Genomic DNA, 17,289 nt, shown 5'->3' with positions numbered 1-17,289 from the left:
GAGCTGGCTGCAGCTGTGCAGCTGTGGGGGGCTCAGATGGAGTGCTGGGGTCTGCCATGGCAACAGGGAAGGCAGAGCAGGGCACTGCTGTGGGGCACAGTGCTAGCAGGGCTCACATCATGCCACAAGCGGCGGTTGCAGCTTTAAAGGCTGCAGAGGAAGGGGAACTATAGAATTCTGATGAGTGTGGCCACAGTGGCCACCAAGGCAGCTGTGAGAAGCCCTGGAGGCCACTTATTTCAAAATAACCACAGCTGTACTATCCACACAAACTCTATTTCGAAATAACTATTTCAGAATAGGTGTTATTCCTCATAAAATGAGGGTTTACTATTCTGGAATAAGAAGCCTGTTATTTCAAAATTATTTTGAAATAATGGGCTTGCTCTGTAAATGATCATATTGTTATTTTGAAATAATGCTATTTTGAAATAATGCTGCAGTGTACACATGCCCTTTGAAACCAACAAACTAGCAAGATGAAACTCATGAAATTCCAAGTATGCTTGATGGAATTCGTAGGGAGCGGATTGAGAATTTTATAGAGTGGTTTATAATGCAGAATAGATTTAAGACAAGGAAAAGGCAAAAGACTTATGCAATCTGAAGAGAAACCAGAATATTAAATCGAGAACATGCTCAAAAACATGACATCTGAGATTCAAACCTGTTTTCATTTTTTGTTCATAACCCAAGTAACTACCAATCTTACACCAGAACACTGAAGTGCCTTTTCCTAATTGATTTCAAATAAAAAATGCCAGAAATGGACCCTTTATATTTGAAATATAATTTCCTGTACGCATCATACTCTGGAAGCATAATTTTCTGTTGATCTCATGTTGCATCGGCAGTAAGATTTACATTATGTGTTGCTGTACATCTTACAGACCATATATTAAAAAGTTACATTAAATAAAAGAAAGTAAACCCAAGTTTTACTGTCATTTTAAAGTGATGGAAAAAAAAAAGAATTCAGTTTACATATAGAAAAATCACTTACCCCGCTCGTCCAGTACGACCTACTCTATGAACATACTCTTCAATGTTCCGAGGGAAATCAAAATTGAAAACATGAGTAATATCTTGTACATCAAGCCCACGGGATGCTAAATCTGTAGCTATCAGTATTCGCACTCTTCCTGCAATAAGCATGTATGTAAAATATACATTGGTCTTTTATCTAGCTAATGTACAATACATAATCTATCCACCTTAAATGTTTATATGGCTCCCATTAGCCTTGTATAAGAGCACCACATAATCCAAAACATCAGCCTCCCAGCATCATGTGATGAAAGTAATTGCTATTACTACTATTTTGCAGATGGAGATGAGAGGCATAGAAAGACTTGGCCAAAGCTGCACAAGAAAACTGTAAAATAGCCTTCATTTTAATGTTGTTCTCCTAAGCAGGACATAATCATGGACCTGGTAGGTTTCAATACATAAAAACCACCACCCGCCAACATAAATTTCATATTCATATAGCCTTTATTTTAATAAAATACTGTTTTTAAAAGAAATTTCCAAAATAAGGAAGTAGTCAGCCGTACTTTAAACTGGGATCTCATTTTCACTAATGGCCATTTCAATTTGTAATGGATAAAGCACTGGTTCTGAACCTATTTGCAGCTCTGTGTTTACGGGCCACATCCACACAATATATACATTCCCCGTATGGTCCTGAGGATGTCACATGGGCCACAGTTTGAGAACCCCACTGGGATAAAGCAACAACTTCTTTCCTCTTCCTGACCATGTTTTCCTACAGCTAGTATTTGGTACATTGTGTCAAGAATCAGAGAAGTAGTCATGTTACTCTGTATCTACAAAAACAACAAGGAGGCCACAAAATTTTGCCCATGAAAGCTTATGCCAAATAAATCAGTTAGTCTTTAAGGTGCCACAGGACTTCTCATTATCTGTTTTTCATGGACATCTGCTTTATATACAAGGATATCCACATCTGCAGATGTCAATATGAATATCTGCAACTCATTTTTGCAGATACAGATGTGGATACCAATTTTGTATCTGTGCAGGGGTTTAGATATTTGGTACGTTAATACAATTACAATTAGTCCAAGTCTTACTCCCAAACAATTAACATTGAAGTTACTTTATTTTTCACTGCTACGTGTTACAAAAGCCATTATAATAATAGTATGGATATTAAGTTTTATACAGTATAGATTGAAACTGCTTGGCTCAACAGAATAGCATTGAAGAGCAATACTTGCCTTTCTTAAAGTCATCCAAAGCTTGTTCTCGATCACACTGTTCTCTGTTGCCATGAAGAGACTGAACTGGAATTCCTTGGAGACTAAAATCACTTGATAAGTCATCAGCTCTAGAATTAGATAGCGGTAGCTTTGAATACTTTAAAATAGATGAGGAATGAACTACTAGCAAGTAAGCACTCTTATGTTCATATCTATTTTAGACAAAAGCCTGTTCTAATTAAAAAGGTACTTATTGTGACAAATATGTGTTTGTCGAATGCTCATGGATGTCAAGATCAGAATGCTTAGAGTTGTTGCCTAAGTCTTAAGGGGAAGTTCAGGAGACAAACTAAACTAGAGTACTTGCAAATAATTATAGGGTCCCTATCATAGTAACAGCTCTCTCTATATTTTAGAGGCGTCCGTCAAAGTCAGTCTGTTCAAGAACTCTTCCTAAAAAGTAACAGCTAGGGCCACCATATTTGGCATGCAGTTTCCTCTTATTCTAACTTAAAGCAAGGTCAGGATTCGGGGTTGGTTGCGGCAGGAAAACAGGATGTGCCAGGAATTCGATTGCTTTCCATAACATGGAAAGGGATGGGGCTGATTGAAGGGATACAATACTGCAAAGTCACAACTGAAGGCAGCTAGCACAGGGAACAGCTGTACTGCAGAGTAATCGGTGGCTGAAGCCACACTAGGAAGAGAGGATAAAGTGATTATCTTTCCTGCCTGGCCCTTGGCCCCAGCGCTGCACTGGGTAAAATGTGGAGGGAGAGAAGTGTAAGCCCCGCTGGCCCCACCACCATGCCCTCCATCCCTCCAAGGCTGGGAAATGCAGCCCTGCACTCCACCCCACAGATCCACAGGCAACACCCTCACTGGACCTGGGGAGTGCTAACAGGGATGGGCTGTACAATTCCTCCCCAATAAGGGCTGGTGCGAGGCTTCCACCCCTCCAAGCCAAACCCGGGCAAGTCTGTGTGTGTGCGCTGCCCAGGCATTGATGGTGCTGAGACCTCCTAGCGGTGCTGCCCAGGGGCAGAGGATGGTGGCTGGCAAGATGGTTAGCCCAAAAGGTAAGAAAGCACACAGCAATGGATCAAGCAGAGTGTCCACACTACCAAGCCCATTATTTCAAAATAACAGGTTGGTTATTAACACTTATTGCAAAATAGTTATTTCAAAGTAGCGGTAGTGTGGATGCTCCACTGCTGCTATTTCGAAATAACTACTCCCCAGTGCCTCCTGGAGTTCTAAGTTGAGGCATCCGCATTAAAGAAACCTGCCTCAGACTAATTTTGAGGATTCCCTGTAATGTGGGCACACTATTTCAAAATAGTTATTTCAGGAGTTATTATTTCAAAATAATTTCCTGGTGTAGACATGCCCTGGCTTTGCTCTTTGGGAAAATTCCTGAATTGTGCCCTGCACATGGCCCCCGGGTCTGAATACAGCTATTTGGTGGGAATGGTACATTTGGCTGCAACCACGTTAATCCCTGACAGGATTAGAGACCAGAGGCAGTTTACATATACAAGATGAACTGGTGAAGGGAAAGTCCTCCTCCTCCTCACTGAGGAAGGGAAGTGCTATCCCTGGAGGAGAGGGAGGAATGTCATAAGTCTGGAGGGAAGGGTGGGAATAGGCCCTGTTGGAGAAGCAGAAACTTAGGACTGTCAAATACCAACAGGTCCTTAGGGTATCTGAAGTCTTGTGGCAGGGAAGAAGCATCTCAGTGCCATTGCAAAGCCCGGTGCCAAAGAGAAGGTGTATGTCCCTGAAATTTCAGAAGATGGCGCCAGAGACTTGGACAACGCTGAAAATTTCTGTGTCAATGATTTGGTCTGTGCAAATGCATTGGCTGGTGACAATGATTTTGATGGTGCTGAGAGCTTAATGTGCCAATGCCTTCACTGGTGCCAGAAACAGCATCAATGCCATAGCTCCTGCAAGCAGGATGCCTCAGTCTCCAGAGCTGGGAAATGGTGCCAAGCTGTGAAGGTATGCCCAGACAATTTCTTTGAGGTAATACCAAAGGTACTCGGACAATCTCTGGGGCTATATCCCCTATCAATGGAGGCTGAGGCCACTGACTTAGCTAGGGATAGTGTTCTGATGGGCCACGCCTCAGAATGTGAAGAGAAAGACAGTTTCTTGTCATCCACACAATTACAGAACTCTCTTTACAGGTTTGGAGAGTGGAGGTCCGCAGATGACCTGGTAATGGGTGAATCTCTGGGGAAGAAACCGGAAACAAGTCTAATGCTGGACACAGTGATTTCAAGAACACAAGAACATAAGAACGGCTGTACTGCATCAGACCAAAGGTCCATCTAGCCCAGTATCCTGTCTGCCGACAGTGGCCAGCACCAGGTGCCCCAAAGAGGGTGGACCGAAGACAATGATCAAGCGATTTGTCTCCTGAAATCCTTCTCCAGCCTCTGACAAACAGAGGCCAGGAACACCATTTCTATCCCCTGGCTAATAGCCTTTTATGGACCTAACCTCCATGAAATTATCTAGCTTCTCTTTAAACTCTATTATAGTCCTAGCCTTTATAGCCTCCTCTGGCAAGGAGTTCCACAGGTTGACTACACGCTTTGTGAAGAAGAACTTTCTTTTATTGGTTTTAAACCTGCTACCCATTCATTTCATATGGTGTCCTCTAGTTCTTCTATTATGGGAACTAATAAATAACTTTTATCGGCCCTCTCCACACCACTCATGATTTTATATACCTCTATCATATCCCCCCTCAGTCTCCTCTTTTCTAAACTGAAAAGTCCCAGTCGCTTTAACCTCTCCTCATATGGGACCCGTTCCAAACCCCTAATCATTTTAGTTGCCCTTTTCTGAACCCTTTCCAAGGCCAAAATATCTTTTTTGAGGTGAGGAGACCACATCTGTACACAGTATTCAAGATGTGGGCGTACCATAGTTTTATACAGGGGCAGAACGATATTCTGTGTCTTATTTTCTATCCCTTTCTTAATAATTCCTAGCATCCTATTTGCCTTTCGGACCACCGCTGCACACTGTGTGGAAGTTTTCAGAGAACTATCCACGATAACTCCAAGATCTCTTTCCTGATTTGTCGTAGCCAAATTAGCCCCCATCGTACTGTACGTATAGTTGGGGTTATTTTTCCCGATGTGCATTACTTTACACTTATCCACGTTAAATTTCATTTGCCATTTTGTTGCCCAGTCACTCAGTTTGGTGAGATCTTCTTGGAGTCCCTCACAGTCTGCTTCTGTCTTGACTATCCTAAACAGTTTGGTATCATCCGCAAACTTTACCACCTCACTGCTTACCCCTTTCTCCAGATCATTTATGAATAAGTTGAAAAGGATTGGTCCCAGGACTGACCCTTGGGGGACACCACTAATTACCCCTCTCCAATCTGAAAATTTACCATTTATTCCTACCCTTTTTTTTCTGTCTTTTATCCAGTTCTCAATCCAAGAAAGGACCTTCCCTCTTATCCCATGGCCATGTAATTTACACAAGAGCCTTTGGTGAGGGACCTTGTCAAAAGCTTTCTGAAAATCTAAGTATACTATATCTACTGGATCCTCCTTCTCTGCATGTTTGTTAACCCCTTCTAAGAACTCTAATAGATTAGTAAGACATGATTTCCCTTTACAGAAACCATGTTTACTTTTGTCCAACAAATTATGTTCTTCTACATGCCTCACAATTTTATTCTTTACTATTGTTTTGACTAATTTGCCCGGTACTGAAGTTAGACTTACCGGTCTGTAATTGCCAGGATCGCCTCTACAACCCTTTTTAAATATTGGTGTCACGTTGGCTACCTTCCAGTCACTAGGTACGGAAGCCGATTTAAAGGATAGGTTACAAACCACAGATAACAGTTCAGCAACTTCCTATTTGAGTTCTTTTAGAACCCTTGGATGAATGCCATCCGGTCCCGGAGATTTGTTAACATTAAGTTTTTCTATTTGTTCCAAAACCTCCTCTAATGACACTTCAATCCGGGACAGTTCCTCAGATTCATCACCTACAAAGGACGGTGCAGATTTGGGAATCTCCCTAACGTCCTCAGCCATGAAGACTGAAGCAAAGAAATCATTTAGTTTCTCCGCAATGGCTTTATCGTCCTTGATTGCTCCTTTTATAGCTCAATCATCTAGGGGACCCACAGGTTTTTTAGCAGGCTTCCTGCTTCTAATGTACTTAAAAAACATTTTGTTATTGCTTTTTGAGTTTTTGGCTAGCTGTTCCTCAAAATCTTTTTTTGCTTTTCTTATTACATTTTTACACTTGATTTGACAGTGTTTACGTTCCTTTCTATTTATCTCACTAGGATTGGACTTCCACTTCTTAAAAGATGCCTTTTTGTCCCTCACTGCTTTTTTTACATGGTGGTTAAGCCACAGTGACTCTTTTTTAGGTCTCTTGCTATGTTTTTTAATTTGGGGTATACATTTAAAAAAAAGCCACAAAAAAGTTTTAATCTAATGTCCCGGTCCTTGCTGGCTAAGGCAGTGGGAACCCTGGTCCCTCACCCAGACAGTGAATACATTGCAAGTGGTCATCTGTTATTGAGAAGGCTGCTCTCCTCAAACTCGGGAGAGCTAGGGATAAGGGTGAAGGGAAAAGGCTTTCTGATTGGGAAGGGCAGGATAATGGAAATCTTTAGTTAAAACAAGATTTATTTATTTACTGATAGTATTTTCCTCCTTTTCTTTCTCCTAACTCCACTATCCAGTATGGTACTACCTATGAGGGAATAAGAAGCAGGCTCTGGTCTGGGATAGAATCTACCAGTAAAGGCAGTGGTGAGAAGGAACTGAGTGGTTGGACTTAACAGTGTTATATGTACATCCTGCACACAGCGTCAGAAAGGGGAGGCGTGCACTTTGATCACTTTTTAAAATTACCAGTTCACTACAACATTCCTTTGATCTTTACATGCTAAAATGTCCATAAGTAACTATTCTATAGTCACTAATGTTTTAAGGAATGGAAAGATGTTTGCAACACTGTACAACTTTTAGACATCAAGCTAGGTCAGAGATCCATGTCATGTTTTCCTCATATGTCGGATCCGCACATATGAACGGGGCTTTCTCGCCCCGGAGCTCACAGGCAGCGGTCAGCCACCTTGACCTCTGGGGTGAGAAAAGCTGCTCCCGGTGCCCCTGGTCTGCTGGGGACCGTCTCCAGCAGACCAGGGGCATCGGGAACAAAGCAGCAGCCCCGGTGGGTTCCCCTGCTTCTGAGGCTTTGCTAGAGCAAAGCCTCAGAAGCGCGGGACCCCGCCACGGCTGCGGGTTTGCTCGCGGTGCCCCTGGTCTGCTGGGGACCGTCTCCAGCAGACCAGGGGCACCGGGAGCAAAGCGGGTCCCACGCCAGAGCAAAGCCTCAGAGGCGAGGCACCCCGCCGCTGCGGCTTTGCTCCCCGTGTCCCTGGTCTGCTGGGGGGGGGGGGGGGGGAGGGACGCAGCCAGTGTGCCCCCCCCCCCCGCCCAGAAGACCAGGCTTTTGTTGTGGACCCTGGGGCAGAGCAGCTGGGGCGCTGCCGGTTGGTCCCGCAGCGCCGCTCTGGGCACTACTGGACAAACCCGGCAGCACCCCAGCCCTCTGCCCCAGGCGTCCTGATTCAGCCGCTGCTGGTCAGTTTCAGCAGCGGCTGAATCAGGACGCCTGGAGCAGAGCAGCTGGGGTGCTGCTGGGTTGGTCCAGTAGCGCCAAGGAGCCGCGCTACTGGAGCAACCCAGCAGTACCCCAGCTGCTCTGCCCCAGGCGTCCCCAAGTCAGCCATTGCTGAAACTGACCAGCGCTGACTACAGGAAGCCCGAGGCACAGTTGCTCTGCCCGGGCTTCCTGGAATCAGCGGCTGATCAGTTTCAGCAGCAGCTGACTTGGGGTTCTTAAGTTGAATCTGTATGTAAGTCAGAACTGGCGGTCAGTTTCAGCAGCGGCTGAATCTGGACACCAGTTCCAACTTACATACAGATTCAACTTAAGAACAAACCTACAGTCCCTATCTTGTACGTAACCCAGGGACTGCCTGTATTGCAGTCACTAATAGAGATCCTGGAATGGGATAAGTGAAAAAAACAGTTATACTGAAGTTCCACTGGAGGGACTTATTAATAGCAGTCAGCTTTTTTAGGAGTGACAGAGAGGTGCCAGTGTCTCTCACACATCATTATCCATCTTAAAGATTCCCTCATTAAGAGGCATCACTTGTCTGCTACCAGTCACAGTCAGTTTCCATGATTTTTCTTGGACAATTGCTAAAGGGATCTCTAAAAGGTGTCTGTCACTAGTTTCAAGAGATCTAGAAAGGCCTCAAAATCATTATAATCAGACAGAACAAATTCATCTGTCAAATTACCATAGATGCATGAGGAACTGAATATTCCTCCTGATGATCACCAATATGATAGGATCCCCAGGGCACAGCCTGGAACTGAGGGACTGCTGTTCTCAACTCATCAGTCTGGGCTGTCACAAAACTTTTCTAGTGACAAGCAGCAAATCTCTCCTGGTCATGTTACCACTCCTCATAACTGCATATGGAACACCACACACAGCTGCTAGATGCCATGAATGCTCCCAGAGCCACTCTGATTCCCTCACATTAAGGCACCAGCCAAGTCTTTTTCCCATTCAAAACGGGACAAAAAGAATGCCACTCACATTTTCATGAGCTGATAGCCCAATCAATCAATATTCAGGTCAATCAAAATGTTTCATTTCAATAACTTCAATGCATCTAATTTAACTAACATTTTTTAGTATAGAAAGTCTTAAAGCCTGCTTAAGTTTAAAGTAGGGCAAACACATTCCAATGCATTTTAATAGTTTGACAGTACTAGAGAACTTGTGTAAAATGTAACGGCCATGTATAGTGCTGGGGATATATAGTAAGTCAATGTTAACACTACACTGTGGTTGAAAATAAATAAGTGTCATAATTATGATCTGAAAATAACCAATTAATTTCTAAAAAAACAAGCTAGTAGTTAACCAGACAAATGTAATATTGGTAAAAAATTACATACGTAAGTTTCTTTCCGACAAATATGAGGACTTTATCTTTAGGCTTCATAGTATCGATGAAGTAGCGCATGAAAGCTCTCTTTTCTTCTTCTGGGATAATAACAACCTTCTGCTCTACTGTATTTACTGCCTTTGAAATATAAAAAAATTACTCTGAGTAAAAACAAAATCTGAATAAAATGTTCTCATATTACAATACCTGAAACTACAAGGAATAACGCCACTGAGTTATTTTACGAAAAACAAACTTACCGCTAAATCAAGAGTGCCCACATATACAATCATAGGATCTTTCAAATATGATTTTGCAAGGCGGCGAACACCATCTGGCCAAGTAGCACTGGTGGGAGGAAAGCAACACATTTTAATAACAGTGAAAGAAGTCTCTATTACACTTCCCTCATTCTCTTCCCACCCCCAATACATTCTAGCAGTGTCTTACACCCACATTAGCTGTCATGCATATGACTTAATCTTAACAAGAAAAATTGGAATCTCTTATTTATCATCATAAATTCAATCCAGTTGGTATTACTAAAGCCTGATGGAATGATTTATATAACTGAAATGTTAAAAATCAAATTTTATAACTTCTTTAGGAAGGACTACATTCTTACACAATTATCTACAATGGGCAAGAAAAACTAAACAATGATCAAGGAGGACATATGTTGGAGTTCTCATGCTGCCAGAACAAAAACATCTTTGGAATTTCTAACATTACAGACAATAGGTCGATAAGGGTGCCTCATCTGTCTCTCCAGGCCCCTGTGCAGCTGCAGAGATGTTGGAAAGACAATGTCCTGAGTCAGAAGACAGTTCTGTCAGAAATGGTGAGCTCCAATCTGATGAAAAAAAAAAGTCCTCTCCGCAACAGGAGAAGTTGTTCATCCTCAGGTGTGGGGATGTCCTAGAGAACAGACAGGCCCAAGAGGAGAGGAGACTGCAGGTATAGCAAGAACACATCCTCCGATGTTAGGAATGTCTCTGTATGTCCTGGAGTCTGTGGGGTGCCCAAGTAGCCAGAGCTAGCTGGTCTGCATATTGGTAAGTTGGTAGCAATGGGGCATCCAGAGCAGCAATTGTAGAGGGATGCTGTTCATGTCCCCGGAACAAAGGTAATCAGGTGGTAGGGATGGATCCTGAAGCGTCTTTGCTTTACCCTTCAGCCAGGGGCCTTTGGCGCTGTGTCCACTGGATCCAAAAGCAACATCTTACCAACCTGGCACAGCTCAGAGACAGAATGTGTTTTTATAAGCAGGATGATACTGGGATCTGCATGTTTCTGAGTACTGCAGTGGAGGCAGTGGGACATAACCTCAGCTAGGCAGAGCCTAAACATAAGAATGGCCATAGTGGATCAGACCAAAGGTCGATCTAGCCCAGTATTCTAACAGCGGCCAATGCCAGATGCCCGAGAGGAAGTGAACAGAATCAGGTCATGATCAAGTGATCCCTTTCTTGTCATCCATTTCCAACCCGACAGAGACTAGGGACACCATTCCTACCCATTCTGGCTAACAAGTATTGATGGACCTAACCTTCATGAATTTATCTAGTTCTCTGAATCCCCTTAAAGTCCTGGACTTCACAACATCCTCCAGCAAGGTGCACCAAAGATTGAAGTGTGAAGAAAAACTTCCTTTTGTTTGTTTTAAACCTGTTACCTATTAATTTCATTTAGTGAACCCTAATTCTTCAGTTATGGGAACACGTACATATCTTTCCCTTATTCACTTTCTCTATATCTATCATGATTTTATAGATCTCTATCATATCACCGCTTACTCTCCTCTTTCCTAAACTGAAAAGTCCCAGTCTTTTTAATCTCTCTTCATATGGGACCCATTCCAAACCCCTAATCATTTTTGTTGCCCTTTTCTGAACCTTTTCCAATGCCAAAATATCTTTGAGATGAGGTGACCACACCTGTACGTAGTATTAAAAATGTGGGCGTACCATGGATTTATTTAGAGGCAATAAGATATTCTCCATCCTATTCTCTATCCCTTTTTTAATGATTCCTAACATTGTTTGCTTTTTTTGACTGCCTCTGCACATTGAAAACTATCCACAATTACTCAAAGATCTCTCTCTTGAGTAGTAATAGCTAAATTAGTCGCAATCATTTTATAACTATTAACTAAGTATACAGCATCTCTCAGAAATAAGAGTGAAAGAAGAAGAGGGGTTTTGACTCAAACCTTCAGTCAGAAACAGGGAACTGGAGTAGCATTTTTTACACCCTTGACAAAGCACAAGGAGACATACCGAGCATATACAGTCCAACATTTGTTGCTTGGAGAAAACTCTTTGATTCAGCATATGTGCACCCATGTATGGTATACACATAGGGATCATCACTCAAAGAACAGATCATTCTGAACCAATCATGGCTGCAGAGGAGGCATACATAGCCTTGTGCAATCAGCTGCAAAAGTGCAAGCTGTCATAGGTCTCCAGAACTGAATACTGTTCCTAATTGCAGTCCCAAGGCTCTCCTGAATTGCCCGTACAAAACCTGACAATCTTTCTAAGGTAACATAGCCCCTAGTCATGAATGAGGCCAAAGACACCGCTATAAACTGTGAGGTTTAACAGAAGGTTAAAAGATTTTTGTATCTTCAACTAAAGATCCAGCTCCTAGAACAGAACAGAGGCTGTCTATGTGGAAGACAGCACCACTTTGTAGAAATGTTCCTCAATTAACTAGTTGTGAAGGTACAGGAAAAAATGGTTACTTACCTTCATAACTGTTGTTCTTCGAGATGTGTTGCTCATATCCATTCCACATAGGTGTGTTTGTGCTGTGTGCGCGCATCATCAGTTTTTCCCCTTGGCAGTATCTGTTGGGCCAGCAGGGGAGCCCCTTCCAAGTGGTGCCAATATATCAGCTAATATATACTCCTGCTGGGTTCCTTCTTATCCGACTACTCTGAAGAAGGGGAGGCAGGCGGGATTTGGAATGGATGTGAGCAACACGTCTTAAAGAACAACAGTTACAAAGGTAAGTAACTATTTTTAATTCGAGAGATTGCTCATGTCCATTCCATGTAGAGGACTCCAAAGCAGAAACCGTAGGAGGTAGGGTTGGAGTTCTAAACTTCAACTGAGTGGAGGATAGCCCTACCCAGGGCTGCATGCTCCCTTGCCTGATGGGTCAACGCATAATGCTTGTCAAAAGTGGGGACTGAAGACCATGTGGCAGCCCTACAGATGTCCAAGACAGGACATCTGGGCCCTAGTGGAAAGGACCGTGAAGGGAGGAACTGGCACCTTGGCTAGGCCATAACACTCCTTGACACAGGATGTAATCCACAACGAGATCCTCTGCACAGAGACGGGCTGCCCCTTCAGCCCCTCTGCAATTGCTACAAGGAGCTGTGGGGACTTATGGAAGGGCTTTATTCTTTCCAAATAATAGGCCAGAGCTCTTCTAACATACAAAGCAGGGCTACTCAACATTGGAAGCCCTGGGGGCCACAATGATACTCACAGCACATGCTGAGGGCCACAACTTAAATGTGGTTGCATATGCACGAAAATATATTGAAAATATATGCAAATAGTGTATTTCACATTAACAGGCATAAATACAAAGATTAAGGCAAGACAACACACAGGCCCCATTTAAGTCAGTTCTGCTGATATTAATAAAATGCAATATTTACCTAATTTCCATCCATATGACAGCACTTTCAATGAGTAATGACAGTCCAAGAATTTAATTACTAAAACTCATATCAACAGAAGACCATTATATTGACTACTTTTTTGCTTTGGCTCCCACCTATGGGCAATGTGTTGAGCCTCACGTAAATCCAAACTGCACCGCAGTCCGCAAGTTGAGTAGCACTCATCTAAAGTGTGCAATGCCTGTTCCTTACCTGAAGCATGGGGTTTGGAGTAAAAAAACTAGGAGAAACATATCTTGAGACACATGAAAATAAGAGGACTTCAGGAAGACCACCGCCGGGCTGGTGTCTTGGCACAGACTAGAGTGGTGCCGACCTGATCGTGATGGTCTAGCTGCCCTGCTCGTCGCTCCTAGGTCTCTTCTTCTGGGGCACCAGGAACTGCAACCAGCACAGAGGCCTGCATAGTGCTGGGGAGGTGCACGGGTGGCTGGGTGCCTCCCAAAGCCAGCATGCTCTGGATTGCCGGTGCCAGATCGGACACTGGTGCCGGGCGTAAAGCCGCCTCCATTAGGATAACCTTCAAATGAAACTACCATTCTCGGTTGGTGCATGGCTTGAATGCTTTGCAGATCTTACAGGCCTCAGACAAGGTGTCACATTACTGGATTTTAAAGTGAGCAGACAGATCATTGTTGCACCCGTGGGTGGTGTTTGCTCCAAATTCTGTACAAAGTCGGCCATGTGAGGTATCAAATGAAAGCTTATGCTCTGCTGATTCTATGCATGATACTCATGTACTTACATGATCTTTGTAAGTGGAGTTATGAATATAGGTTCTGTTCTTGTACTGTAAATATTCTCTTTCTGGAAGAGAGCAATAGGCCTGGACTGCCTATTGTGTGGAAGGATTATTCAGCAAATGGCTGTGCTAACCAGCACTGCTTCATGGACAACGGCTCTCTGAGATGGCAATGCACACCTGAGGAATACGTCTGGAAGTCTGCAAACCAGCCAATGCCTCATGGCTACTTGCTTGTGAAACAGACAGGTCACTAGATCATGTGACTAGCTCCAATTTGGGAGACACCAGCAATATAAAAATCCCATGAGGGCGTCTCCATCTTGTCTTTAATCTTGCTCCTGATTCCAGATGCATCCTTGCTAGGGTCAAAGAGCCAGGAAAGACTGCTGACCCATCCTAATATAGGATGTACACCAGACTTCTAAGCTAGCAGTTTGTAACATCTCTGCTAAGAGCCTGCATCAAGAACTTGGTGACTGATGTATGTAATGTATTCTCCTTAATCTTACTCTCAACCTTTTCGTAATAAACCTTTAGATTTTAAGGTATGTCTACACTACAGTGTTATTTCTAAATATCTGATATCAAAATAAAGCAACGAGGAGTCCTGTGGCACCTTATAGACTAACTGAAGTGTAGGAGCATAAGCTTTCGTGGGCAAAGACCCACTTCGTCAGATGCATGTAGTGGAAATTTCCAGAGGCAGGAATAAATATGCAGGCCAGGATCAGGCTGGAGATGACGAGGTGGATCCAATCAAGGAGGATGAAGCCCACTTCTAGCAGCTGATCTGGAGGTGTGAATATCAAAATAGTTATTTCGAAATACCTTATTTCAAAATAACACATCTACCTTGCTGAGGGATAACAAAGCATTTTTTTCTCTGCGTGCGCTGGTTGCCCTCACTCAGGACCCCACAGCACTCTGCAGCACGGAGCTGGAGCCGCCCCTGGGCACTCTGGTGCTTCTCCTGGACGTGCTGCTGTGAGCCTGGCAGAACGTTCTGCAGTCAGTAACAGTCTCCTTGGTGTGCACCCCACTGGGGGCTTGTGCCTCATTCCTCCCTCACGTCCTTCTACTTACCCCTCCCTAACCCCCCCTTCCTGATGTGCAACAAAGACACATATGTTGAAGAAAACAAACTCTCTTTATTGAACAGAACTGGGGTGGGACGGGGGGGGGGGAATGAAAGCGGGAGAAGGGAGACAAGAGGGTGGGAGAGAGGAAGGGTACACCGGGGAGGAGACAGCTAGAAGAGGGAGGCAAGGGGAGAAGAAGCTCAGGGTTGGGGGTCTTGCCGGCCCACCTGTCTCCCAGAACTGCAAGTGCATGGGCCTCAGCATCCCTGGGGCGGGGAAGGAGTGAGAAGGGGGGGAGGAAAAGAGGGAGGGGAAGCAGGAGTGGCAGGAGGAGCGGTAGCTGGGGAAGCAGCAGGGCCTGGAGCAGCAGGAGGCACCTATCCGTGCACCAGGGTCTGCAGGTGGTTGCACATGGCATGGCCCTAGGCAAGCAGCTCCTAGCAGCTCTCCCGCTGAAGCTGCAGGTCTTCATGAACCCAGTAGTCCAGGGTGTGGTGCTAGCCTCGCAGTATCCCCAGGTGCTGCCGCTGGTGGTACTCCTGGTTACAGGTCAGCCTGATGGCCTGGGTGAAGGAGGATGTCCTGGGTAGGGTGGTGCGCCCTGCACTCGCAGCTGCTGTGGAGAAACAAGAGAAGTGGTCAGTTATCCCTGGGGACACAGTGGATGAAGCCCAGCCCGCCTCTGTAAGGCGACGACAGGCCTCTGCACCATCGGAGCCAATGTGCTTGCACACAGGCCATGTTTAGCATGTCCTGCTATCCCCAGGAATGGGAGCTGGGCTGGGACTGCACCCATACCCGTGCTGTATATAGTGTGAGGGTGGGGTGGGGTAGGGACAGATGTGCCCTACCTCTGTGTAGAGGGGGCTTCTGGAGGGAGGGCATTGTACAGTGTCCACCCCAGGGTCAGGAGCATGTCATGTGCCTTCACACATCACGCGTGTGGGTAACAGGCCAAGGCCCCTATGTGTCAGTCAGCTGGGGTCATGTGTCCAGGAGTAGCATGACACTTGCACAGGTTGCTGCGTGATCCGTGGTCAGCAAGGGTGTGTGTGTGTGTGTGTGTGTGTGTGTGCGCGTCCTCCTCTCCCCGCCCCCTATCCCGCATAAGGGGACAGTGATGGCACTCACATGTTGTTGCCTCCCTGGCCTCGGATGACACCAGCAACAGGCCTGCTGGTACAGCTGGAGGATCCTGGATGTTCAGCACACTCCCTCTAGGCTCCTGGCTCTGCCCCCCGTTTCCTGGTCAGGGCCCTTTGCCCCAGGGTCGATGACCACCTGGGGGGCACAGACCATCCCGCCCCCTAGGATGCGGTCCAGGGCATTAAAATAGGTGCGGGAGTCTGGGTCTGCCCCTGGTTGGGAGCTGCCCCCTGTGGCCCTGGCATAGGCCTGCCACAGCTCCTTTATTTTCATGTGAACCTGCTCCTGGGTTCGCATGTGGCCCTTGGTGGTCAAGCTGGCAGCCATCTGCCTGTAGACGGTTGCGTTTCTCTGTTTAGTGCGGAGATCATGGACGCTGGAAGCATCCCCCCAAACCTGAATTAGGTCCATGATCGCCGCTGGATCAGGAAGGCGCCTGTCTTTTCTGGCCCCTGGCAAGCTCCTGGGAGCTGGCAGACTGGTCCTGGGGAGCGGTGGAGGACTGGCTGGCACAGGCTACCTGGCTCATGCCAGGGCCACTGGGTCAGGTGAAGTCTGCCCCTTTAAGGGCACTGGCGGGGGGGGGAGGGGGGGCGAGGTTTGGAGTTTTCCTGGTTGGGGCCAGAGAGGCCAGCAGGGCACCCTGGGAAGGGCTGGAGGCCCCCTATTTCAAAATAAGCGTCTATACGGCGCTTATTTTGAAATAGCAATTTCGAAATTGGTAAACCTCATTCCATAAGGAATAGCACCAATTTCAAAATAAGCCCTTCGCTATTTCGATTTAATTTCAAAATAGCAGTTTGGCTGTGTAGACAGTGGTAAAGTTATTTCGAAATAACGGCTGTTATTTCTAAATAACTTTGCTGGGTGGACATACCCTTAGATTCTAAAGGATTGGTCCAGCATGCTTTTGAGAGTAAGATCTAAAGTGTAAATTGGCCCAGGACTGTGGCTGGTTCTTTGGGACCGGGAGGATTTGTTCAGAGTTGGTGAGATCGGGTTTTATCATCTCTCACCTGTGTGTAAGGTCCGGGGCTGATTGTGGCACAGAGAAAGCTAGGGTGTCTGAGAGGTTTTGCTTGTGAGGCTTTCTGCTGGCCAGATTGGCAGTTGATGTGAGTTGTGTAACTGGTTTGTGGCCTATTTGGGAAAAGTCTTCAGTCAAGTGCTGTAAGTAGCCCTGGATCTGAGCAACTCGCCCTGAGCTGATGCCCTCAGAGGTGCCCAGACCAGGCCTGGTCCATCACACAAGGCACCTAAAGCAGGCTGTGTGAGGGTCTCTACAGGGCATAAACTTCTGGCACTTCTTGCAGGGCTTGAAGCCTTGGGGCCTGGGCATGCCCCGCCAGATGTGCCAG

The 17,289-nt window shown here is 45.4% G+C and overlaps 1 protein-coding gene across 2 annotated transcripts in view; it reads right to left on the bottom strand.

The window, feature by feature from the left end:
- DDX43 (DEAD-box helicase 43) overlaps positions 1 to 17,289 on the bottom strand; it is a 78,689-nt gene that overhangs the window by 32,714 nt on the left and 28,686 nt on the right. For both annotated transcript variants that reach the window (XM_075923770.1, XM_075923771.1), the window contains exons 11-14: positions 9,519 to 9,606; positions 9,269 to 9,396; positions 2,240 to 2,353; positions 1,004 to 1,138 (exon numbers count right to left, since the gene is read on the bottom strand). In XM_075923770.1, the coding sequence (XP_075779885.1) occupies positions 1,004 to 1,138; positions 2,240 to 2,353; positions 9,269 to 9,396; positions 9,519 to 9,606 (465 nt within the window). The remainder of the gene's footprint in view (positions 1 to 1,003; positions 1,139 to 2,239; positions 2,354 to 9,268; positions 9,397 to 9,518; positions 9,607 to 17,289) is intronic.

Source organism: Pelodiscus sinensis, chromosome 3 (genome assembly GCF_049634645.1).
Source record: "Pelodiscus sinensis isolate JC-2024 chromosome 3, ASM4963464v1, whole genome shotgun sequence".
NCBI lineage: Eukaryota > Metazoa > Chordata > Testudines > Trionychidae > Pelodiscus > Pelodiscus sinensis.
Note: the sequence above shows the minus strand (reverse complement) of the source record. Positions and strands in the feature narration are given on the sequence as shown.